Source organism: Octopus bimaculoides, chromosome 1 (assembly GCF_046866305.1).
Source record: "Octopus bimaculoides isolate indiv1 chromosome 1, ASM4686630v1, whole genome shotgun sequence".
In the NCBI taxonomy this organism is placed as follows: Eukaryota; Metazoa; Mollusca; class Cephalopoda; order Octopoda; family Octopodidae; genus Octopus; species Octopus bimaculoides.
Window position 1 is genome coordinate 184,120,057 of NC_142928.1, and position 25,664 is coordinate 184,145,720.

General features: G+C 36.5%; 1 protein-coding gene and 1 long non-coding RNA gene across 4 annotated transcripts in view; one reads left to right on the forward strand and one right to left on the reverse strand.

Annotated features, from left to right (window-relative positions):
* Positions 1 to 25,664, forward strand: part of LOC149137872 (uncharacterized) — a 34,000-nt gene that overhangs the window by 5,372 nt on the left and 2,964 nt on the right. The window contains exons 2-3 of one of the 2 annotated variants that reach the window (XR_016244453.1): positions 7,685 to 7,761; positions 10,419 to 10,460. This is a non-coding gene — a long non-coding RNA (uncharacterized LOC149137872). The remainder of the gene's footprint in view (positions 1 to 7,684; positions 7,762 to 10,418; positions 10,461 to 25,664) is intronic. The other variant, XR_016244452.1, reaches the window with a different exon arrangement.
* LOC106872711 (acyl-coenzyme A thioesterase 8) overlaps positions 5,751 to 25,664 on the reverse strand; it is a 34,867-nt gene continuing 14,953 nt past the window's right edge. For both annotated transcript variants that reach the window (XM_089363665.1, XM_089363657.1), the window contains exons 3-6: positions 20,452 to 20,674; positions 12,556 to 12,710; positions 9,736 to 9,924; positions 5,751 to 5,937 (exon numbers count right to left, since the gene is read on the reverse strand). In XM_089363665.1, the coding sequence (XP_089219791.1) occupies positions 5,840 to 5,937; positions 9,736 to 9,924; positions 12,556 to 12,710; positions 20,452 to 20,674 (665 nt within the window). In that variant the 3' untranslated portion in view covers positions 5,751 to 5,839. The remainder of the gene's footprint in view (positions 5,938 to 9,735; positions 9,925 to 12,555; positions 12,711 to 20,451; positions 20,675 to 25,664) is intronic.

Below are 25,664 nucleotides of genomic sequence, written 5' to 3' on the forward strand. Positions count from 1 at the left end.
AGCTACTTACCACACAGCCACTCCTGCACCTGTATATACAGGACATATATAGGACATGCAGAACACAGACCACTCCGTGTTCTATATTTCTTGACATGAATTTTGATCTTTGTTCTGATGCGTTTCTTTTTGTATTTTTCTTTATGCATTTACTTGTTTCAATCATTGTACTGTGACCATGTCAGAGTACGACCTTGAAGGGTTTTCAAATCTGGTACATATTCTACTGACCTTTCTCTCTCTTTCTTGTTTGCTGATGTGCATAGTTACAGGGACATAAACAAACTAACAGCAGTTATCAAGCAATGTAAGACAAATGCAAACATGCATGTGCAAACACACAAGCACACATACATGCACATGAGGGGATAGCTGCGTGAAAAAGTGCCACACCCTAACAGTTGAGGGAACCCGTGGAAGAGGTAGGCCCAGGAAGACCTGGGCTGAGGTGGTGAGGCAAGACCTTCGAACATTGGGCCTCCCCGAGGCGATGACTACTGACCGAGACCTTTGGAAATGTGCTGTGCGTGAGAAGACTCGGCAAGCCAAGTGAGATCGTTGCCAGTGCCCCTGGACTGGCTCTTGTGCGGGTGGCACATAAGATGCACCATTTTGAGCGTGGTCGTTGCCAGTACCGCCTGACTGGCCTTCGTGCAGGTGACACGTAAAAGCACCCACTACACTCTCTGAGTGGTTGGCGTTATGAAGGGCATCCAGCTGCAGAAACTCTGCCAAATTAGATTGGAGCCTGGTGTTGCCATCCGGTTTCACCAGTCCTCAGTCAAATCGTCCAACCCATGCTCGCATGGAAAGCGGACGTTAAACGATGATGATGATGATGATGATATATATATATATATATATATATATATACACAATTTGAGGATGTAAAATCCCCATAAGGGATTGTTAATAACAATCCAGATGCTGTCCAACCCATGCTAGCATGAAAAGCAGATGTTAAACAACGATGATGATGATACCAACTAGCTTTATCAAATATATAGAAAGAAAGTTCCTCAATATCTATGTATAAACAGTCTCATATATATATATATATATATATATATATATATATATATATATACACATATACATACACATGCACACACACACAGACACATATATACATACACATATAAACATACATATACACACACACATACATATATGTATATACACACATAGATAAATATATATATAAGATATTGATTGGCCAGGAGGCTATAGTAGAAGATATTTGCCCAAGGAACTGTACAGTAGGTCTAAACCCAAAACCACATTGTTAGTTGTGAAAACAAACTTCCAAACTACACAACTACGCTGCCATGCCTGTACTTCATTTGAGTACAAAAGAGAGAGAAGAAGACAATTGCAATGCCATAGTTGCCTGCTTGTGAAAGTAATCAATAGGGCAGATGCCACAATGTCTCCTCAGTTTCAAAGTGTAGTTTGGCTTGTAGATTAGTATTGCGTTCACTTGGCTTCATTAAATGAAAGATTATAAGGACAGCTGGGGCAAGAAAAAAAAAATCAATATATGAAGCTACACCTTCTTTTGATAATGATAGCAATGAGATATGATCTGGCTTATAGGATGTCACTTAAGTGAATGTGACAGGGTTTTAGTTGATCAACATTGCATATTTTATGAATGAACAACAATTGGAGACAGTTGGTAAATTAAAAGTAGACAGGATAGTAATAGTAGTAGTAGTGGTAGTAGTAGTAGTAGCAGCAGCAGCAGCAGCGGTGGTGGTGGTGGTAGTAGTAGTAGTAGTAGTAGTAGTAGTAGTAGTAGTAATAATAAAAGTTCTATTTTCTGCTTTGGAAAAAGTGAACTGGTCTCAACTGATTCTAAATTGATTTTAATTCTTTAAGATACATCAACTTTGAACAAAACGATGAAGTCTTTTAGATATTTCATCTTGTAATCTAAACGTATTCAATATTCAGTACAATTCTTTCATAAGAAATTATTGTGACAAACATTTCTCTGCTTGAAATGACAGATTCATTACTTTTTACTTTTGGTGCAATGACTCTTGATGTAGTAAATGGTTCTAAGCAAGGCAAATTATTAATAACAATTCCATAATGTTGGCAATTGCAGAAGTTGTTAGAATGCTTGCAGCATTAACATTTGTTCTGATGTTTGGCACTTCAAGTTCTGATCCCACTGAGGTTGAATTTGCCTTTTATTCTTTAAGGGTTTATAAAAATGTATCAATCCATAGCTGTGGGTTGGTGGAAGTGTAGGGAACATCAGACCAAATGCTTTGTGATATTTGTTCCTACTTGTTCTCTTTTAAGTTCAAATTCTGTCATAGCTTACCTGGGTGGTTGTTTCAATTTGTTACTCAGTTTAAAGCAGGTACCTTGGATGCCTTTACCAAAATCCACTTGGTTATTAGCATTCAGGCCAGGTCTTTGGTTTAAAGATATCTTACTCCCTCCCTTACTAGTCTTAAAGGTCCTGTGAAGGGCCATAGGTACTGCCTTCCCTTCTGACCAAAAAGAAAAAAAGAAGCGTGATTGATAATTGTCCATCTACATAATACAAAATGGATATTTTGAGCTATAACTTATGAACATGGATGGCCAGAAATTGCTTTCACCATAATGGGGATATCTTTAATGAAACGTGTGGCTGTTGTGATAATGTTCAATAAGGGCAATTGCAAAAAGCTACTGAATAGGATGAACCCATACATCTACACATCATTGTTTGTCAACGAGGAACAAGGAAATGATCACTGATATTTTGAATGATGTTCAACACGGTATACCACATTCAGATTGGATGTCACTACTATCAAAAACTAAAACAATTTAGGATTGTGTGATGGTATCATCATCATTTAATATCCATTTTCCATGCTGGCATGGATTGGATGGTTTGACAAGATCCTGCAAGCTGCAGGAATGTGTTAAGCTTCAATGCCAACCACTTTATAGAGAGTGCTTTTTGTCATGCTACTGACATTAGTAAGATTGTCAAGTAATTTGCAACACAAGAAAAGGCCCCTTGACTAAGGGTGGTGGTGGTGGGATATTTCATGTGTTGCATGTAAAAAAAATACATCAAAAAATTTAAAAGAAATCTGGGCATCCTCACATTCAGTTTACTCAGGGACATAAGAACTGGACATCATCAGGTTGGTCAAAAATCCTACATCTAGTTGAGTCTTGCATTTACTTTCTTCAGTTGAAAAGACCGAGTAAACATCTGACATCATACAGGAGAAGATTTTTAATCAGAGTCCATGAATCTAAGTTAATCAATGGTAGTGGCAAGGTCATGATTTGGAGCAATGTATGTGAGGAAAGGGACAGTCCCATATATTATGTCAAAGCCATGAACAGTAAAGCCAGTTTGGAAATGCTGGGCAGCATTTTTCAACATGACAACAATCTAAAGCATAATACAGGAATAACCAAGGAATTCATCAAAAGCAAGAAACTGAGTGGTGCAGTGTTTAGTACAATCTCTTGTACTAAATCTAAAACAAAATGGGTTGACATGAAAACTCAACAAAGTTTAGGAAATTGAGTGAATTCTAGGATTATACAGATATGACTGTGGTTAAGAAGCTTGCTTTGCAACCACATGGTTTTGGGTTCAATCCTACTGTACAGCACCTTGGGCAAGTGTCTTTTACTATGACCCCAGGCTGACTAATGCATTGTGAGTTAATTTGGTAGATGGGAATGTGTGTTTGTGTGCGCGTGTGTGTATAAGTATTATGTGTTGGTTTTTGTATATGTCTCCCACTTGACAACTGGTGTAGGTTTGTTTACATTCATAACTTAGCAGTTCAGCAAAAGACACTGATAGAATAAGTACCAGACTTAAATAAGTGCTGGGGTCAATTTGTTTGACTAAACCCTTCAAGGCAGTGCTCCAGCAGAGCCACAGTCCAATGACTGAGGCAAGTACAAGACAAAGGATAAAAGACAGAGTCTCAAAAGGAAAAATGGAATAAATTATGATAATCAAATTTGTAAATTCCACATCTCATAGATGCCATTTGGTTTTAACCCTTTAACATTTAAACTGGCCATATATGGCCCAAATATTTTTTTCTACTCTAGGCACAAGGCCCGAAATTTTGGGGGAGGGAGCCGGTTGATTAGATCAACCCCAGTATACAACTGGTGCTTAATTTATTGATCCCGAAAGGATGAAAGACAAAGTCGACCTTGGAGGAATTTGAACTCAGAATGTAAAGACAGACGAAATACTGCTAAGCATTTCGCCCGGCATGCTAACATTTCTGCCAGCTCGCCGCCTTATATGGCCCAAATATTGTATCTGTTTTATGTTTCAACTGGCCATATTCAACCCTTCATACCTACCCTACAATGTTATTCTAAAAATAAACAATCACATCATCAAAATTTCAAAGCTATGAGATAGCGCAGGATCAATTCAAATCAATGCAAATAAATAAGCATTAGACAGAATAATCCGAATGCAAAAGGATTAAGAAATTTTGGTAAGGATTAGGGCCAAACAGTTTTTATTTTCCTTGATCTTTAATGAACATACTCCATTTTATGGACAAAAAATTTGTATGCTTTAAATTAAAGTAATACTAATACTGTCAATAATTACATTAGGCTAATTAAAATTTGGTTTTTAAAACTTACATAATTAATAAGAGTGAAAATGTTTTTCTTTTCATATAGAATTTGAATTATAGGTAATTAAAGTAATTAAAGAAATTAAATTGATTATTAATTAATGGATGGATGGATGGATGTTTAGTGATAACAGCATGGTAAAATGCATTCAGTCCATACTTTTTGAAGCATAAACTAGGGAAATAAGAAGAACGTCAATGATAAAAAATTAAACTGAAAAAGAAAAGAATAGAGCTGTGAACTGTGAAAATTACCAGCTGCCTTGGAAAGCAGTAACTCTGAAGAAAAATAGTCTTCTAGGCTGTAGTTTCTGGCTTAGAATTTCTGGAACCACCATTGATACTGGCTTACCCTTATTGTCCAATCCCCATATACGGCATTAATATTCCTTACACTTTCTGTTGCGTTGTTGCCTTTATTGAACCCATAAAGCAAAATATGCCGAATATGCTCTTTTGTTACTTCCATTATAGCTTTGGAAAAATATAGTTAAAATCGAGCTGCATTGTTCAAAATTTGAACTAAGAATTAGGTAAAATCACTACCTGCTTTTATAGTAAGTTGATGCAGGTAGTTTATCTTATTCCCCTCTGACTTTTAGTTCATGCAATTGAAAAAACCGCATTATTTATGGGATGACCCAATATACCTATATATATATATAACGATGGTCACTTACAACCATTACATGATGTCTAGACAAGGGCACACATACACACACACACACATATCACATGCATACATGTGTATGTGTGTGTGTGTGTGTGTGTGCCCTTGTCTAGACATCATGTAATGGTTGTAAGTGAGCATAGTTGTCATACAAGCAATGCTGTTCCTTTCCAGTCTTCCATGAAAACCATGTCTGGCCATGGAAAATATGGGGGAAAATGCATCTGATGAAACTAGACTAAAGAAAATGTGTGAAAAATAATATAAAAGTAGTTAGTTAAAGCTTGAGAGATTTAAGATGAGACAAGGTTCAAATTTATGGACAGACATTATGATTCCAACATGCCAAACCAACATCAACATGGACATGTGAGTGTAAACATTTTAGTGACGAAAATGAAGACATTGTTAAAGAAAGTGAAGATAAAAACGTGTTGATCGTAAATAATTTAATCAAGTAAAAACAAAACGATAACAGACAAGTAAAAGTGTCGATATCACAGAAATGTTATCAGAACATGGTTTAAAGCATTGCTCTAATGACACTTTGCTGAGAGACAGAAGCAAGTAAAGTACCATTTTGTGCCCAGAAACGTCCTGTATTAAAGCCTGTTCCATCACCTGTAATGAGACAAAAGCACAATGAAAAGAAATTTTAAAAATAACCTATATGCAAGTTTGCCTGCATTTACAGAAAAGAAAAACAAATTAAATCCTATTTATTTACTGAATGGTATTTATGAAACCCAGAAAAATGGAAGGTGATATTTGAACTCAGAATGTTTAACTCTTTAGCAGTTAAACTAGCCATATTCGTCTAAAATAGATTACCTGTTTTATCAACAAATCAGCCAGATCTGGCTTTCACACCTAACCTACAATATCATTTAAAAAATAAACAATCACATCATTGAAATCTCAAAGCTATGAAATATTGCATGGTTAATTCAAAACAATGTGAATAAATAAGCATTACATTTGACGGAGTAATCTGAATGCTAAAGGGTTAAGATGTGACTAAACAGCTAAATGCTGCAAGGTCCTTTGTCTATGCTTTACTGTTGCTGTTACTCCACTATATTTCCATCAGGGTAAATAATGATTTCTTTTAAGGTTTCAGATTTATAAGAGAAGAGAGAGAAATGAATAATTGTCATACAATGAGTACTTTTCCAAAGGTATTAATGAGAAAAGCAAAGTGAAATAGTTTCAACTGATAACCCACATCAGATTATAAACAGTTCACTATGAGCTTACTCTTTCCACATTTGAAAATGTGCAGGGTCAATTACGTGCAAGAAAAATTTCAGTTGATCAAATTGGAATTGATATATTGGTTTCAAATTTTAGCACAAGGCCAGTAATTTTGGGGTGGGGTAAGTCAATTACACTGACCCCAGGGTTCAACTTGTACTTAATTTATTGACCCTGATGTCTTGCAAACAACTCACACATGCAAGTGCTACCAGTCAAGAATTCCGCATACCGGAAGCCAGCAAGTGTATGGGGTCATCAGGAGAGAATGCGCGCCGTTTCGGGACCTACCTCTCGACGGCATCAATGCGCACCGGCCCCGCTTGCTAGATCAACTGGTTATTAAAAACAAAGCTCAATATTTCTCCAGCCATCGCTAGAAAGAATTGATCTATTGCAAAAGTTTGTATCAACTCTAAAGGAATGATCAATATATAGGCAGCAAAGTTAAAGTATCAGATAACCACACTATCACTGTTTTGTGTCTATGGTAACAATACTCTAACATTTACTATAATAGATAGAGGCATTACTAGAAATGGATGAATATTTTATTCACTTAAACCACTGAATTAAGTTTTGCTGTGGGTCTGGAGAAGGTATTGAGAAACAGTAAGCCATTATTTCAGTGTATTTTCCCTTAGAATACCTACATAAACACCAAACCTCTTAGAGAGAGGAAAAGCAAATGTAGTAGGATTTGAAAAGAGCAAAGTAATTGTCGTAAACTATCTAGTCTGGCTGTCAACCAGTTATTTTATAACATCTTTACCTCGTTGCATGTGCTAAATGATAAATGAAACAAGTAGTTGCAGAATATTTAATACTAGCAGGACCCATGGAAATTCTGCGGTATAAGTCAGCACATTTGAAAACATTATGTTAGTATATTGAACACAAGCAAAGAATTTCAAAAAGTTTTTTGATATCTAGCCATTTAATAAGGTATTACTTAAATACCTCTTTGTAATATGTTCGACAGATATGATGTGCTTTATAGTTTAAGGAAATAAAAGACAAATTAAGAAGATAAAACTTATTCATATATATTGACTAAATGTCTATTATTTATAATTTTCTTAAATGTTTATCCCTGTGCCTTATTTATTGTCAGAGACAGCTTTATAGGAAGCTGAACTTATTCTGAAATGAAATGAAGAGTGGAATCGTTTGGAGTCAGCTTCATGCAAGGTATTAGGAAATGCATTCTTTCTTGTGCACTTGTAATCGAAGTGGCTTCAATGCAATTATTGTGAAGGCTGACACATCCCACATGTAGTTCGAATTTATGTTTTGAAAAATAATCCTTTTCATTCTTTCTCTTTTTAGCTAATATTGTCCATCGTGCTTTTTACGTGCCACCGGCATGAGAGCCAGCTGGGGGCACTGACATTGACCACGTTGGCATGGTGCTTTGTATATATATAATGTCTTGTTCCAGTCTGGTCCAAAACTCTTGGTGTTGATATCTAGCTTCAAGTCAATCTTGAGATAGAGAAGACCTATGACCAAAGCTATTTCAGCCCCAACTATCTTCTCTATTTCAGACACAATATATCTAGGACAACATTATTCAATGTGCACTTCCTTTTTAAAGACAGTACAAATTAATTTAAAAGATTAAGCTACTGTTTCTAACAGGCCAAGCAATGCCTTTGTTGCATCATTGTTGTTGTTGTTGCTGCTGCTGTTGTTTTGTTCCATGTATTGACTATGATCCATGCTTTTCCATCTTTGACCATCCTGGCTTTTTGTCTGTAACCACATTATCCAATGCGGTTGTCCTTTTTTAAGATAATAGGGTATTATTTATGCAAGTTTTGACTTCTATTTCTAGCAGGTAGAAGGACTGCATACAGGATCCCTTATTGGTCCAAGTTGTGTTGCTGCATTTACAGTTACTGTTCATATTAAATAGCCCCAGGCACTCTGCCCAGACATGTCTATAAGTCTTGCTTGCTTGATTTAGGCTAACAGCAATTTAAATGCCATTGCTTTGTTTGTTTGTTCTTTTATCATTAAATCATTACTGATGCTTATGGGTGTGGACATGTAACAGTTTTGCTAAGAGAGTACTTTCAAAAAATATCAATAAGATACTGAAATAAGAGAGCTGATGGTGCAGACACGAGTGAATGCAAGCAGAAATTTGTCTCATCACCAGAAATGTGAAAATAACAATAAGAATTTTAATGGAAAAATTAATAAAGACTATGGTGTTTGTGTTTCTAATTCTCTGAAGTCAAATTACTTTGAGGTTTGGAGTTGAACAGTTTAAAGACAATCACCATTTCACAGAATTACATTTCAGTCCAACAGCAGCAAACAAACGATTTATGCTCAGTTCTTCAGTAACTTCTAATTCACAAATTCTAAAAGTTTTACAAGTACAAAAGGCATGTGGCGAAGTGGTTAGTGTGTTGCACTCAAGATCACAAGATTATGGTTTCAATTCCAAGGTTAGGCTGTGCATTGTGTTCTTGAGCAAAATACTTCATTTCACATCACTCCAGTCAATCCTTCTGTGTGGAATCTTGGGCAAATGTCTTTTACTATAGCCTCAAGCCAATTAAAGCCTTTGAGTAGATTTGGCAGGCAGAAATTGTCGTGTACATATGTTTGTGTGTGTGTGTGTGTGTGTGTGTATATATATATATATATATATATATATATATATATATATACATATAAAAATAAAAATAAAATAAAAGAATTAAAAAAGGGGTTTGTATGATAGTGTATAGAGGAATATATTATTCAAAAGTTTTTTATGTTTTATTTATATTCTTATAAAATTAATGTGGGATATAGAATATGGAATATATAATATAAATAGTAAAATGAAATGAAGTATTGAATGTCTTATTGAATAAATGAAATATTGAGTATTAAATATATACATTTTACTATTTATATTATATATTCCATATTCTATATCCCACATTAATTTTATAAGAATATAAATAAAACATAAAAAACAGACAGAGTTGGAACTCTTTTGAATAATATATATATATATATATATATATATATATATATATATATATACCAGGTACCATTAGATGAAATTGGAAGACATGTCAAGCAGAGTTATGCAGTGATTGAAGTCACTACTCATTACTTATTATGTCTAAGTAAAATAGCAATAGAATTATTAATACTGACCAGCATATGAGCTTTCTGTTTCATATAACACCCATTCATTCATATCAACATCATTATGGAACCAAACTGAATGATCTAATGAGGTGATGAATAATTTATCTTTAGGTGCAGTATTTGGGAGAAGTGATGTTTCAACAATGTTATCAGAAAAATATGTCAAAATACAGCGATGGTGGTTTTGGTTTTTCTCTGAAGACAAGAAATAAAAAAAAAAAGTGATTAAAATAGTTATTCATATGTACAGACATACATAAACACATACACACACAAAATGTATAGAATACAAAAAAATGGTGGGAACGAATATTATTTACATTGCTTTTAAATTAAAGAAGGAAAACAAGTTCCTTAGCTTGAATAAGCAGACGTCTTTCAATTTACCAACCTCCTCTTCTTTGAAGAGAAGTTTAGTTGACATAGAGTTTGAGTTAGCCATTCCTTAACTGCCAATAGCTAAACAAATATCTAGAGACGAAAATACTTGGAAACTTGAAGCAAGTTTGAGTTAATGATGGTGGCCTGTTGACTGAATTTATTTTTTAAACTGTTTGTCACAACAAATACTTGAATATGTTGCTTGATTAACTGATTTTATGTAATAGAGGTAAAACAACAATAAACGAATATGCAGAGCTTCAAACAATGCAAAAAGAGTAAGTTAAGTAACTTTTTATATATTTCAGAAACAAAGGCTCGTCATCAGAAGTGGAGGGTTGCTTAGAAAGGTAAGTTTATGTAGATACTGCCATTATTGATGCAGTAATACTTTCAGTAAGCTGCAACGTTCATCTTTTATTATGAAATGAAATTTATCTCAGTTTTCATGATGTTCGACCATTGAAAATTGTTTCCAAAATCATCATCATCATCATCATCATCATTTAACGTCCGCTTTCCATGCTAGCATGGGTTGGACAATTTGACTGGGGACTGGCGAACCAGAAGGCTGCACCAGACTCCAATCTGATCTGGCAGAGTTTCTACAGCTGGATGCCCTTCCTAACGCCAACTACTCCGAGAGTGTAGTGGGTGCTTTTACGTGCCACCAGCATGAGGGCAAGTCCGGCGGTACTGGCAACGGCCACGCTCAACTGCACAGGAGTCAGTCCAATGTTTTGTTCACATGCCACCAGCACAAGTGCCAGTAAGGTGAAGCTAGAAACGATCGCGCTCAAATGGTGCTTTTTACGTGCCACCGGCACGGAAGCAAGACCGCTGCTCTGACAGTGATCCCGCTCAGATGGTGCTGTTAGCACTCCACTGGCACGGGTGCCAGTCATCGAATTTGGTTCAGTTTCGATCATTGAATAGGAATAGGAATTTGAGTAGAAACATCACTGAACAGAAACACACAAGTTTGGTATACAGCAAGATTTGGACGCAATATTTAAGTTCAGAAAACATTCTCCAGTTTATGATAATGAGTTGTAATTCCTTCATGGTAATTTTTACAGCTGGATATACTGGATTGTTATGAGTTGATGTTTTTGTCAAATACAAAGTTTAGTGCCAACAATGATCAACTTTAAATCTCTCATCCAGTAACATCATGTGCTCATGACTCACCCAGCAACAGAGGTTGGAAGGTAACAGTCAAATACATTTTCAATCAAGATCAGAGCATAAAGAATTGTGTTTTGGATCCTCTCTTTGTGTGAATTTACCCTTCTATGCTTCAAATTTGAATAAAATAAGCAAGAAATTGCTTTCAAAGATGGAAAACAACTTAAATTAAGGATGTTCAATTGATGAAGCTGTTAATAGATAATTATAGACATCCACAAGACTATACACCATCTTTCCAACAACAACCTTCGGCACCTTTTAGAATTTGATATATCTAACACCTGCTGACATGATTACAAAATCAAAAAACATCACAGGACTCATGGCTTTCAGAAGCATCTTTTAACATTAAGAATTGCTGAAGCATGGAATAAACTACCCGCATCAGTTGTTAGCCGTTGGGACACTACATCCTTCAAAACTTCCATGCTTCCTGAAATTCACCAACAGTACACCTAATCCAACCCCATCTTGCTTTTTTTGATGACCCATTCACAGTTCATTTCCACTACATTATTCTATATACTGTCCATGCACTTTTGGCTACCTTTTCTGATGAGTTACAGTGCACCTGAGCACTATATACAATAGGTTCGTTATTATTACTATTATTTTATAGTTATGATACTATCATCTTAATCCAGAGGAAACATGTCAATTGTCTACTTTATACTTTTCAGCCTGTGGAGGCACAATGGCCCAGTGGTTAGGGCAGCGGACTCATGGTCATAGGATCGCAGTTTCGATTCCCAGACCGAGCGTTGTGAGTGTTTATTGAGCGAAAACACCAAAAGCTCCACGAGGCTCCGGCAGGGGATGGTGGCGAACCCTGCTGTACTCTTTCACCACAACTTTCTCTCACTCTTTCTTCCTGTTTCTGTTGTACCTGTATTTCAAATGGCCAGCCTTGTCACACTGTGTCACACTGAATCTCCCCGAGAACTATGTTATGGGTACACATTTCTGTGGAGTGCTCAGCTACTTGCACATTAATTTCACGAGCAGGCTGTTCCGTTGATCGGATCAACTGGAACCCTTGACGTCGTAAGCAACGGAATGCCAACAACAACAACAACTTTTCAGCCTGGTTATGAATCCAATCGCAGACATGTACAGTTAGTTTCAAACATAATTTTAATGTTAAAAATACAAAAAGAAATGAAGAATATTTTCTTTATTAAAAACAGGTAAAAATTATATCATTTTTAATTGCCTGCAATGATTGTTTTTTTTAATGAATTCACATCTACTTACGAACTTCTCCAACATATTTCAACCATAACAATCGCTTTGGTGGTAAAGGTTTTACTCTGAACAATGTTTCAGGATCAACAGGTCGGAAATCAATGTAAGAGTCTAAAGGACGACGATAATTTAAAAGCTGTTTCAAACGTTTGTCACTCACTTGACTGCAATAAATAAATAAATAAATATATAAATAAATAAATAAACAAAGAGAAATTTCAAAAGTACAGTGATTGCATAAGAAAGCATGAGAACTTCATCTATGAATTATTAATTAGTTGGAATGAGTAAAGGGGCTTTTATATATATATATATATATATTTATATATATATATTTATATATATATATTTATATATATATACTCTCTCTTTACTCTTTTACTTGTCTCAGTCATTTGACTGCGGCCATGCTGGAGCACCGCCTTTAGTCGAGAAAATCGACCCCAGGACTTATTCTTTGTAAGCCTAGTACTTGTTCTATCGGTCTCTTTTTGCCGAACCGCTAAGTTACGGGGACGGAAACACACCAGCATCGGTTGTCAAGCGATGGTGGGGTGGGGGACAAACACAGACACACAAACACACATATATATATACATATATATAACGGGTTTATTTCAGTTTCCATCTACCAAATCCACTCACAAGGCTTTGGTTGGCCCGAGGCTATAGTAGAAGACACTTGCCCAAGGTGCCACACAGTGGGACTGAACCCAGAACCATGTGGTTGGTAAGCAAGCTATATACCACACAACCACTCTTGCGCCTATATATATATATATATATATATATATATATATATATATATATATATATATATATATATACATATATACATATATATATATACATATATATATATATATATATATATATATAGAGAGAGAGAGAGAGAGAGAGCATTGCACACACACACACACACACACACACACACACATTATATAGGTATAGTGATGCAAACAGGAGAAATAGAGCTCAAAATATGATCTTATGTATATTTTCATTAATATTTAGTCCTGAAATGTAACTGCACATGATTGTTAGTGATTTTTTTTCTCTCCCTCGTCTTCGAGTTTCCTGTTTTTCCTGATTCTGAAAAGAGCTATGCTTGAAACGTAAAACTACTACTCTTTTCCTTCTCTGAGTGTCTTATTAATACATTGCTTGTGCTATGTCCACATGTTTGTTTGCCTTTTCTTATTCTCTGTATTTTTTTGAAGTAACAACACACACATATAATAAAAGGCTTTTTCATTTTTCATTTTCCCGAGCATCACACTAATACACCTGCTTGTTGTTCAGACACTTGTCTTCATCTTTTGTTTTTCTATAAACTTCATCTCTCTCTCTCTCTCTCTCTCTCTCTCTCTCTATCTATCTATCTATCTATCTATCTATCTATATATATATATATATATATATATATATATATATATATATTATTACTATTATTACTATTATTATTATTATTATTATTATGATTCAGTAGTCTTGTTTTTATCATGTGCTTTCACTACACTACCAAGCACAGCTGTGTGTGCCTTGGGGGTGTGCTGGGGTTTGTTGCGGTGTTCTTATTTTCACTGTATTGAAAGCGCTTATTATTATTATTATTATTATTATTATTATTATTAGTATTATTATTATTTAGTAGATGTAAAAGAGTGACTCAAGGACTGAGAGTTTCGTGTGTTAGCACTAATGTATGAAACCCTCAGCCATTGGGTCCCTCTGTTACTCCTTCCAAATATAAATAAAAAATATATATATACATACACACTCATATTTTGAGTTCATATATTCGTGCTTGAATCACCAGACCTGTGTGTGTGTGCGTGTGTGTGTGTGTGTGTGTGTGTTTTAGCATAGAAAAGACAAATAAGAAAAAGACCAATGCTCATACATATAATATATAAAGAAAATGTCCATATAACTGTTGAATATATGTGGCTAAGTGATGTAACAACATTAAGTACAATGTGTAAATATATCTCAACTGTATATATACATACATACATAATATATTTGAAAAGACTTATTTCAGTAACTATATGTTTATATGATAAATATCCATCATTTCATTAGCAACAGAAACCTAAATAAATGTTTAAGATGAAGAAAAAAAATATCGTGTTTGTAGTTACATTTTGAAGGATATATATTATATTGAATTAAATTGAAGTAATAATTTCATAAACTCTTTTTTTCTGAGGAATCGGGATATTCTTGAAAGACATTCCTGTATGATTTTTCTCTCCATATATGGTGAAAAGTATAAGAATTCAACAGGAAGGAGAGGATATTTATGAATATGTAAATGTGTGAGTGTGTGGTGGGTAAACAGAGACATGGCTCTTGGTGAAGGAATAGCTGAGTAATTGAGAAGATCAATTCTCAACCACATGATAGAGATAAGGGCTACTGAAAATTAAGGAAAAGGAGGAATTAGAGGATGTGAAGATGCTGGAGGGGACAAAAATAGTAGACTTGGCAGTAAATATACCTACATACGTGCACAAACATATACATAATCACACACGCACACACACACACACACACACACATGCATGTACATACAGATATATATATATATATCATCATCATCATCATCATCATCGTTTAACGTCCGCTTTCCATGCTAGCATGGGTTGGACGATTTGACTGAGGACTGGTGAAACCGGATGGCAACACCAGGCTCCAGTCTGATTTGGCAGAGTTTCTACAGCTGGATGCCCTTCCTAACGCCAACCACTCAGAGAGTGTAGTGGGTGCTTTTACGTGTCACCCGCACGAAAACGGCCACGCTCGAAATGGTGTCTTTTATGTGCCACCCACACAAGCCAGTCCAGGGGCACTGGCAACGATCTCGCTCGAAAATCCTACGGGAGCCAGTCAGGCGGTACTGGCAACAGCCACGCTCAAAATGGTGCATCTCATGTGCCACCCGCACAAGAACCAGTCCAGGGGCACTGGCAACGATCTTACTTGGCTTGCCGGGTCTTCTCACGCACAGCACATTTCCAAAGGTCTCGGTCAGTAGTCATCGCCTCGGTGAGGCCCAATGTACGAAGGTCTTGCCTCACCACCTCAGCCCAGGTCTTCCTGGGCCTATCTCTTCCACGGGTTCCCTCAACTGTTAGGGTGTGGCACTTTTTCACGCAGCTATCCTCATCCATTCTCACCACATGTCCATACCAGCGCAATCGTCTCTCTTGCACGCCACAACTGATGCTTCTAATGTTCAGCTTTTCTCTCAAGATACTTACACTCTGACGGGTATTCACATTGACATTACACATCCAACGGAGCATACTGGCTTCGTTCCTTGCGAGCTTACGTATGTCCTCAGCAGTTACAGCCCATGTTTCACTGCCATGTAGCATGGTTGTTCATACACATGCGTCATACAGTCTGCCTTTTACTCTGAGTGAGAGTCCCTTTGTCGCCAGCAGGGGTAAGAGCTCTCTAAACTTTGCCCAGGCTATTCTTATTCTAGCAGCTACACTTTCAGCGCACCCACCCCCACTACTAACTTGGTCGCCCAGATAGCGGAAGCTATCGACTACCTCTAGTTTTTCACCCTGGAATGAGATAGAAGTTATTTCCTGTTTGTTTACAGTCTTTATTGCACCTGAACATCTGCCACAAACAAAAACTAACTTGCTAGTTAACCTGCCTTTGATGTTGCTGCACCTCTTATGTGTCCATAGCTTGCACCGGGTACATCTTATAGAGTTACTACCTACTCCTTTTCTACATACTGAGCAGGGCCATCTACCTGAAGGGGTTTGTGTTTTATCTACCTTCCTACTTATTAGGATTTTGGTTTTAGCTAGGTTGACTCTAAGGCCCTTCAATTCTAGACCTTGCTTCCACACCTGAAACTTCTCCTCTAGTTCTGATAGTGACTCCGCAATTAGGGCAAGGTCATCAGCATAGAGGAGCTCCCAGGGGCAACCTGTCTTGAACTCCTCTGTGATTGCCTGGAGGACTATGATAAATAAGAGGGGGCTGAGGACGGAACCTTGGTGGACCCCTACCTCTACCCGGAATTCATTGCTGTACTCATTTCCAACCCTCACCTTACTGGCAGCATCTCTGTACATGGCTCGCACAGCTCTCACTAACCATTCTTCTATCCCAAGTTTCCTCATTGACCACCAGATAAGGGATCGGGGGACCCTGTCAAAGGCTTTCTCCATGTCAACGAAAGCCAGGTACAGAGGTTTATCCTTAGCTAGGTATTTCTCCTGCAACTGTCTCACTAGAAATAAGGCATCAGTAGTGCTTTTACCTGGCACGAACCCAAACTGCATCTCATCTAAATTGATTCGCTCCCTAATTAGTTGGGCTATGACCCTCTCTGTAACTTTCATAACCTGATCTAACAGCTTGATGCCTCTGTAATTATTTGTATCTAAAGCGTCACCTTTACCTTTGTAGCAGTTGACTATGATGCTGCTACACCAGTCATTGGGTATGACTCCTTCGTGTATCACCTGGTTCGTAATACGGGTGACTAGGCTATAGCCAACACTGCCAGATATTTTGAGCATCTCTGCAGTGATTCCTGATGGGCCGGGGGCTTTCCCGGTCTTCATACTCTTAATTGCTTTATCTATATATATATATATATATATATATATATACACACACACACACATATATATATTATATATAGATTCAACAGGGTATAAAATACCACTTGCTAAAAGCAGAGCCAATGCTCCAAAAACCACCATAAAACTCACAATAAAGACACATATTAGCAATGCAATGAACATATGAGAAATAGGTTTATATTGTGTCTGTAATGATGTGAACTTGCTAACCAACTTATTATTTATATATATAACGGTAATGATACTTCTTATATATATATATATATATATACATACATATAATATAAAAAATATACATACGTGTATGTACATACATCTATACGTATATATATATGCATATGTGAGCACAGGACATCATGAAACATTTAGAACAAAAAAGTATGAAGCACAAGTACATGGAACATGAACTATTCCTTCGAACAACAAAAAACACGGATGGAAAACAAAATAAACAACAACATAAAGAACAACCCTTCATCAGTTGTTGGCTGTTTTTCTAGTCTCGTATTTCGAGCATTTAACAATATATACCTGTAATTTTGGATTTTGTCCCTAATATTATTATATATATTATTATATATATTATTATATCATATATATATATATATATATATATATATATATATATATATATATATATATAAATATATATATATAAGAAAATGAGATGACAAAGGAAAAGATGATTATCTTATGAACTTCATTAGCTTACAACTGTTTCTGCAATAAAATGTAATGGACTCATAGTTGAATGCCTGGATGACACCTTATAGCTTCATAAGAACCTTGATTATGAAGTGTAATTTATTAGGGAAAAGAATTATGTTTATGCATATATAGGGGTATATATATATATATATATATATATATATATATATATATATATATATATATATATATATATATATATATATATATATATTCACACACATGTACATACATATACATATATATACACACACATCAAACAATGATAATAGACATATACATGTGTGCATGCATGCATACAAACAAACACATACAGGTATGCATGCATAGTTAAGAAGTCTGCTTCACAACTAAGATTTCAAGTTCAGTCCCACTTCATAGAAGCTTGAGCAAGTATCTTCTACTATAGACCTGGACTGACTAAAGCCTTGTGAGTAGATCTGATAGACAGAAACTGAAAGAAGCATGTCATGTGTGTATGTACAAGTATGTATCATTTAACGTCCGCTTTCCATGCTAGCATGGGTTGGACTGTGTATGCAGATATGAAAGCAAGTATGTACATATATATCATCATCATCACCATCACCGTTTAACGTCTGCTTTTCATGCTGGCTTGGATTGGATGATTTGACAGGAGCTGGCCAGGCAGAAGACTGCACCAGATTTCTGTCTGTTTTGGCACAGCATTTACAGCTGGATGCTCTTCCTAAAACTAACCACCCCACAGTGGACTGAGTGCTTTTTACAAGTGAGGTCAGTTTTGGCATAGTTTTTATAGTTGGAAGTATTTTCCAAAGAGTGCCACCAACATACAAATGGTGGCATCCATTCAATATTCCAAGAAGGTCATATAGATATTGGCAGTATCTATTAAAGGCAGCAAGCTGGCAGAAACGTTAGCACACCGGGTAAAATGCTTAGCGGTATTTCGTCTGCCACTACGTTCTGAGTTCAAATTCCGCTGAGGTTGGCTTTGCCTTTCATCCTTTCGGGGTCAATAAATTAAGTATCAGTTACGTACTAGGGTCGATCTAATAGACTGGCCCCCTCCCCCAAAATTTCAGGCCTTGAGCCTTGAGTAGAAAAGAGTATCTATAAGAACATGCATTAAAGTTTTCTTTAAACTGAAATTTGTAACTTAACCTTCCAGGGTATTTCATATACAAATAACAATATACTTCTTTCCCTGCATTGTTTCTGATAACAGAGATGCAGAACTTTAAGATGTTTCCAATAATTAAGGCTTTTAACTGAAGTTATTTTACAATTCTCTGTAACCAAAGCCATGAACAGTAATATAGTCTACTCAGAACTAAGGTTTTCCATAAAGTTTACATAACTGCTGGTTCTCTAGTGACAAAACCCGTAGGATTAATTTTTCACAATGTATGCATTCAAAAGTCAGTTTCTCAACTATGTGGTCTTGAGTTCAGTCCCACTAAGTGACACCTCGAGTAAATGTCTTCTACTATAACCCCAGGCTGACCAAGGCCTTGTCAGTGGATTTGGTGAAATGAGACTCTGAAAGAAGCCTGTCAGCTGTGTGTGTGTGTGTATGTTTGTGTATTCCAGTGAATTGACAGCATTTGATGGTTATAAATGAGCAGCGTTGTTATACAAGTGAAGCTGTTTGTTCGTAATCTTTCATGTCTATCTGTGGGGAAAATATTTATTTCCTTGGAAACAGGTAAGGGTTGGTAGCAAGATGAGCATCTAGACATAGAGAAACTGACCCAACAAATCCTGTCTGTCCATGCATGGAAAGATGGAATTTAAATGATGATGATAATGATATATCAGATAAATTAGTAAGAGAATGGCCCATAGCAAAATGTTAGCAGTGGCGATCTTTCAGTACTAGACCCCCATAACTTCTGGTCGTTGTGCGCATGCATACTGATTACATTATCGTATAGTGTGTTTATGTGTTTAAGTTCTCTCTTTCTCTCTCTCTCTCTCTCTCTCTCTCTCTCTCTCTCTCTCTCTCTCTCTCTCTATATATATATATATATATATATATATATATATATATATATATATATATATATATATATATATAGTGGTTGGCGTTAGGAAGGGCATCCAGCTGTAGAAACTCTGCCAAATTAGATTGGAGCCTGGTGTTGCCATCCGGTTTCACCAGTCCTCAGTCAAATCGTCCAACCCATGCTAGCATGGAAAGCGGACGTTAAACGTTGATGATGATGATGATGATATGAAAAGACAACATTAAATAGAAAAAAAAAATGAATGGCCCACTAAACTCAAACCTTCTCCCCTCAGATTCATACAGTTCTTAAACTTTAAACACATAAACACTATACAATAATGTAATCAGTATGCGTGCGCACAACGACCGGAAGTTATGGGATCTAGTACCGAAAGATCGCCGTCAGCAGTTTGTATCCGACTGCTAGTAGAGCACTATGTCTATAGCAAAGAGACTTCAATTTCAAACAGCATATTCCACACAACTATAAATACGTAGCAAGGTATAGCACACCACACTACACTACTGCAGGCACTACCTATTTGATGTTTAGTTAATAAAATATTAAAAGATTATATAAACCTCAATTTTGAATCAAAATGTTCTTTTGCTGAAGTAAGATCTTCTGGAAGAGGGCATTCAGGCATTTTCCACTGGTGTTGAATTGAGTCAAGTTCTTTCCGTTTGAATGAAAGCTGCATGTTGAGTAGGGTCTTTCCGTTTTGGGTGGCCTTTACAAATCGGTTGATAAATGTCTTACCATCATGCATGAGATCCACATGATAAGTAACAGGATCCTCAGATCCTGGTAGAAAAATGAAAAGAAAACTGAATTCAACTTACATATTTATCATGTAAACTTATATTTCAAAACTGTAACTTAACCCTTTCATTACCAACTCGGCTCTGGCTCTGTAGCACAAATGTCTTGTTTTCATAAGTTTTGAATTAAAATCTTCCACCAAACCTTAGTCACAATTTATACTCCTAACACTAGCTTAATGATAACTAAGTTATTTTACTAAATTCTTTGTGATATTTATATTAATTGAAAGAAACACAGAGCATCTCAAAGTAAATATGATAATGAAAGGGTTAAACACCTTGTAAAATATTTTGAAAAATAATAATGCCCAAAATTTAAATTTTGAGTTAGAAGCTGCCCTATAATGTAAACATTACAGACTCTAGCTCAAAATTAAAATTTTGTTTTACTTCTGTGACACTGTTGCATATCATTAGATAGATTTTTACGCTATCTGTAAATACTTTGGGTCAGTGATCTGAATTTGTTTAGAAAGTGAATTGAGTATATGGTACTAATGAGCTGAAATAAACAATGGTGAAATATCAATATCTATCATTCTCGTTCATCTCCAGAGTGATTCATTTTGCCTGGTTTTGAAGTATACTGTGTTTCTCAACACACTGTAATTTAACCCTTTAACATTCAGATTATTAGATTCACTTCAACATTTAAATTTAATTTGCCAATATATCTTTGTCGCTTTGAGACCGCGACCTGCTCACTGACAAAATTTTGTGCTGCATCTCGTGCAGCACGGAATTTTGTCAGTGAACAGGTCGCGGTCTCAAAGCGACGAAAATATTTTGGCAAATTAAATTTAAATGTTGAAGTGAATCTAATGGTTTTTGTGTGTTTCTTAAATGGCTTATAAACACCTTCCACGCTGCAATTGTTTTCGTTCCAGCACATGGTCTCAGATCAGATCAGATCAGGTCGCTTGCTATGCAAGTACATCTCCGTAATTCAGATTATTGTATTGAATTAATCATGCATTATCTTGTAGCTTAAATATTTCAATAAAGTGATTGCTTCTTTTTACAATGACATTGTGAGGTAGGTGTGAGAAGCCAGACCTGGCCAGTTTGACCATAAAACAGGTAGATATGGTCAGTTTAAAAACTAAAGGATTAAATGGCCAAATTTCCTGGATGAAATATCATGAGAAAATTTCGTATTTTAGAAGTTATTGCATGTTAAAGATTTTGTATTTGGGTAATTTTAACCAATCAACAAAGTGTATTCAGTTGAAGAAAGCTACTGCTGTTTGCAATAGTAATCGAAAAGCAACAACTTCTGGATAATCTCTAGTAAATGTAGTTTTCAATCACATGTGGATTATTTGGTGTGTTCTTTAGCTAATCCACATGTAGTTGAAAGATACATTTAGTAGAGATGACCTGGAAGTTGTTGCTCTTCGATTACTATTGCAAACAGAGGTAGCTATCTCCAGCTGAATACATGTCATTGATTGGTTAAAATTACCCAAATACGACAACTTTAACATGAAATAACTTCTAAAATACAAAATGTCAAAAATGTTGAAAGTAAACCATGTTCAGTGTGAAGAAGTTATACCATAATAAGAAGTTTCAAACTGTTTAGTTAAAAAAGATAATTAAAAAATCTGTGAGCAAAACTGAAAAGATCCAAAAAATCTCACACACACACACACTACTACTAGATGCTGTTGGCTCTCAAAAACAAGATGGTGAGGTGATCTTACCTGCTACCTGGAGCCTACATGGCCACTACTAGCCAGAGACAGACAGCAGTGGAAGGGGTCCAGAGAGAGGTTTCTCCTACAGGAGTGATGAAGCCCTAGTTGAGGTTGAGGCCAAGGAAGGGAAATAGGAGGAATGCAACCAAGCAGCAAGGACCGAAGTGGATGAGAGAAGCGTGAAAGTGCTGAGAGTACTCAATAACCTGAGGCATGTATATTTGCTCAGGTAATACATTTTAATAATTTGAGGAAATATTATTTTGCATCTTTGACAGGGTTTCAAGGATATTTAAACAACATGAGTAAACAGCACCCACTACACTCTCGGAGTGGTTGGTGTTAGGAAGGGCATCCAGCTGTAGAAACATTGCCAGATCAGATTGGAGCCTGGTGCAGCCGCTGGCTCTCCAGACCTCAGTCAAACCGTCCAACCCACACCAGCATGGAAAACGGACGTTAAACAATAATGATGATGATGATGATGATGATGACGATGATGATAATGACGATGATGACGAGTGCTTAACATTAAAGTTTAATTATGAAATATTGTAAAAATGCCAAAAAATTACATTTCCTTGTAATCAAACAGTATGCAGTGTGGCTGGAAATACATGTCATACGGTAAATTCCAGTAACAGACCTTAGCAGTTAATCTGTTATTTGAGTGATCATTACATATCCTACTTTGTCATATTTTGAGCAACTCAGTGACTATTCCTACCTTCACATCCTTAATCACCAACTTGAATTACTCATCCCTCTGTAGGGTCAACATAAAGTAGCCCTTCGTTAACACACACATTCTCCTCCTTTAACAATCTCTCATAATTACACTTCTGTGCCTCTTTCTTGTCATCAGCAGTAATGGCAAGTATGTGTCCATCATTCCAGATACACTTCTCTCCTTGATGACTCTCTTGTGCTCTCTGACATGCTGTTTTACAATCCTGAACACTTGATGTTTTTGATCCTCACATTGTGGAGCAAATGCAAATCTCTTCTTTTCTGCTTGTTCCCAGACTTACTCTTTTACTTGTTTCAGTCATTTGACTGCGGCCATGCTGGTACACCGCCTTTAGTCGAGCAAATCGACTCCAGGACTTATTCTTTGGAAGCCTAGTACTTATTCTATCGGTCTCTTTTGCCGAACCGCTAAGTTGCGGGGACGTAAACACACCAGCATCGGTTGTCAAGCGATGTTGGGGGGACAAACACAGACACACAAATACACAAACACAGACACACAAATACACACACACATATATATATACATATACATATATACGACGGGCTTCTTTCAGTTTCCATCTACAAAATCCACTCACAAGGCTTTGGTCGACCCGAGGCTATAGTAGAAGACACTTGCCCAAGGTGCCACGCAGTGGGACTGAACCCGGAACCATGTGGTTGGTAAGCAAGCTACTTACCACACAGCCACTCCTGCACCTATGCATATCTGACACCTGGCATGTCATGTAACTTCTACTGCTCTGTCTACCATATCATTCCACCACCATATCACTTTCAGTCTAGCTGGGATCTTACTACTAGCCACACATTTAATCTGTAGCCTTGAGCAAGTTATCACATAGAAATACCAAGTTGTTATATATGCTATAAGTACTTAACTCCTTCTCCCGACAGTCATCATCATCATCATCATCATCATCATCGTTTAATGTCCGCTTTCCATGCTAGCATGGGTTGGACGATTTGACTAAGGACTGGTGAACCAGATGGCTGCACCAGGCTCCAATCTGATCTGGCAGTTTCTACAGCTGGATGCCCTTCCTAACGCCAACCACTCCGAGAGAGTAGTGGGTGCTTTTACGTGCCACTGGCACAAGAGCCAGTCAGGCGGTACTGGCAACGACCACGCTCAAATGGTGTTTTTTACGTGCCACCTGCACAGGAGCCAGTCCAGCGGCACTGGCAATGACCTCCCTTGAATGTCTTTTCATGTGCTACCAGCACAAGTGCCAGTAAGGCGATGCTGGTAACGATCACGCTCAAGTAGTGCTATTTACGTGCCACCGGCATGGAAGCCAGACTGCTGCTCTGGTAATGATCACGCTCGGATGGTGCTGTTAGTGCTCCACTGGCACAGGTGCCAGTCATCAAATTTGATTCAATTACGATTTCGATTTCAGTTGCCTCAACAGGTCTTTACAAGCAGAGTTTAGTGTTCAATGAAGGAAAGGTACGCATAAGTGGGCTGGCTACACCTCTGGCAGAGGCCACGGATTATGGTCTCACTTGGCTTGCCAGGGCTTCTCACGCACAGCATATTTCCAAAGGTCTCAGTCACTAGTCATTGCCTCATACAAATCAAATAGAATTTCTATAAACTTGTGCCTCACAATAAGTTCTTTTAGCTTCAATATCTTTCCTTCCCATATTGTTTTCTATTTCAGAGTCTGCCTAGCTCAAACTCCGAGGTCATCAGCCTCTAATCTATGTTGGAAAATGCACTTTTAACAAGGGAAGTGTCTGGTATTTACAATGCTCTGCCTATCCCATTTCCTGGTGAGGTGGAAATATATCTGACTCTTGTGTTCACCAGATTGGTAGGTGATGATGTGGCTGGTTGATATCTTGAAGTATGAATTGCAAATTGTTAGATTAATTGCATCACAGAACTCCTGTAGCCTTAAAACTCCCTATTCCTTGTACCAAAACCATAGCATTCATGGACACAACAGACACCACCATGGCGCTAATAGATATGTCTGTTAAAGTCACCAGCCACTCTGATTAAGTTACTGTTGATCCTTGTCACATGACTAAACTGAATATTGGGAGGGGAGATCAGAATCCTAATTTTTACTCCACAGCAAGTTTAAATAAGGTTTAAATTTCTATTAAAAGTTTTAAACATAAATATTAAATGTTTTATTGTTTTAATCTTAAATGTTTAAACATGAATATTAAATATTTTAAATATAAATATAAATACTATTTATATATTGAACTAAATATTTTCAATGTTTTATTTAAGTTAATTATTTCCTTTGCGCTTCATCTCTTCAACAATCTAATAGTTATTTTAACCAAGAGTTCTGAAAATTTCTGAGATCATGTAACCAGAAGAAAAATATATCAAAACCACACCCAACATTTTTTTTTTTTCTCACTTTTACTTGGATTCAGAATATCACAAAATAGGTTAAGAAACAGTATTGAAGGTTTAAACATTACCAGTCAATATCTCATGGTATGCAGTTTTTTCTCACAAAAATCATAAACAAGTTCTCCTAAAATTCT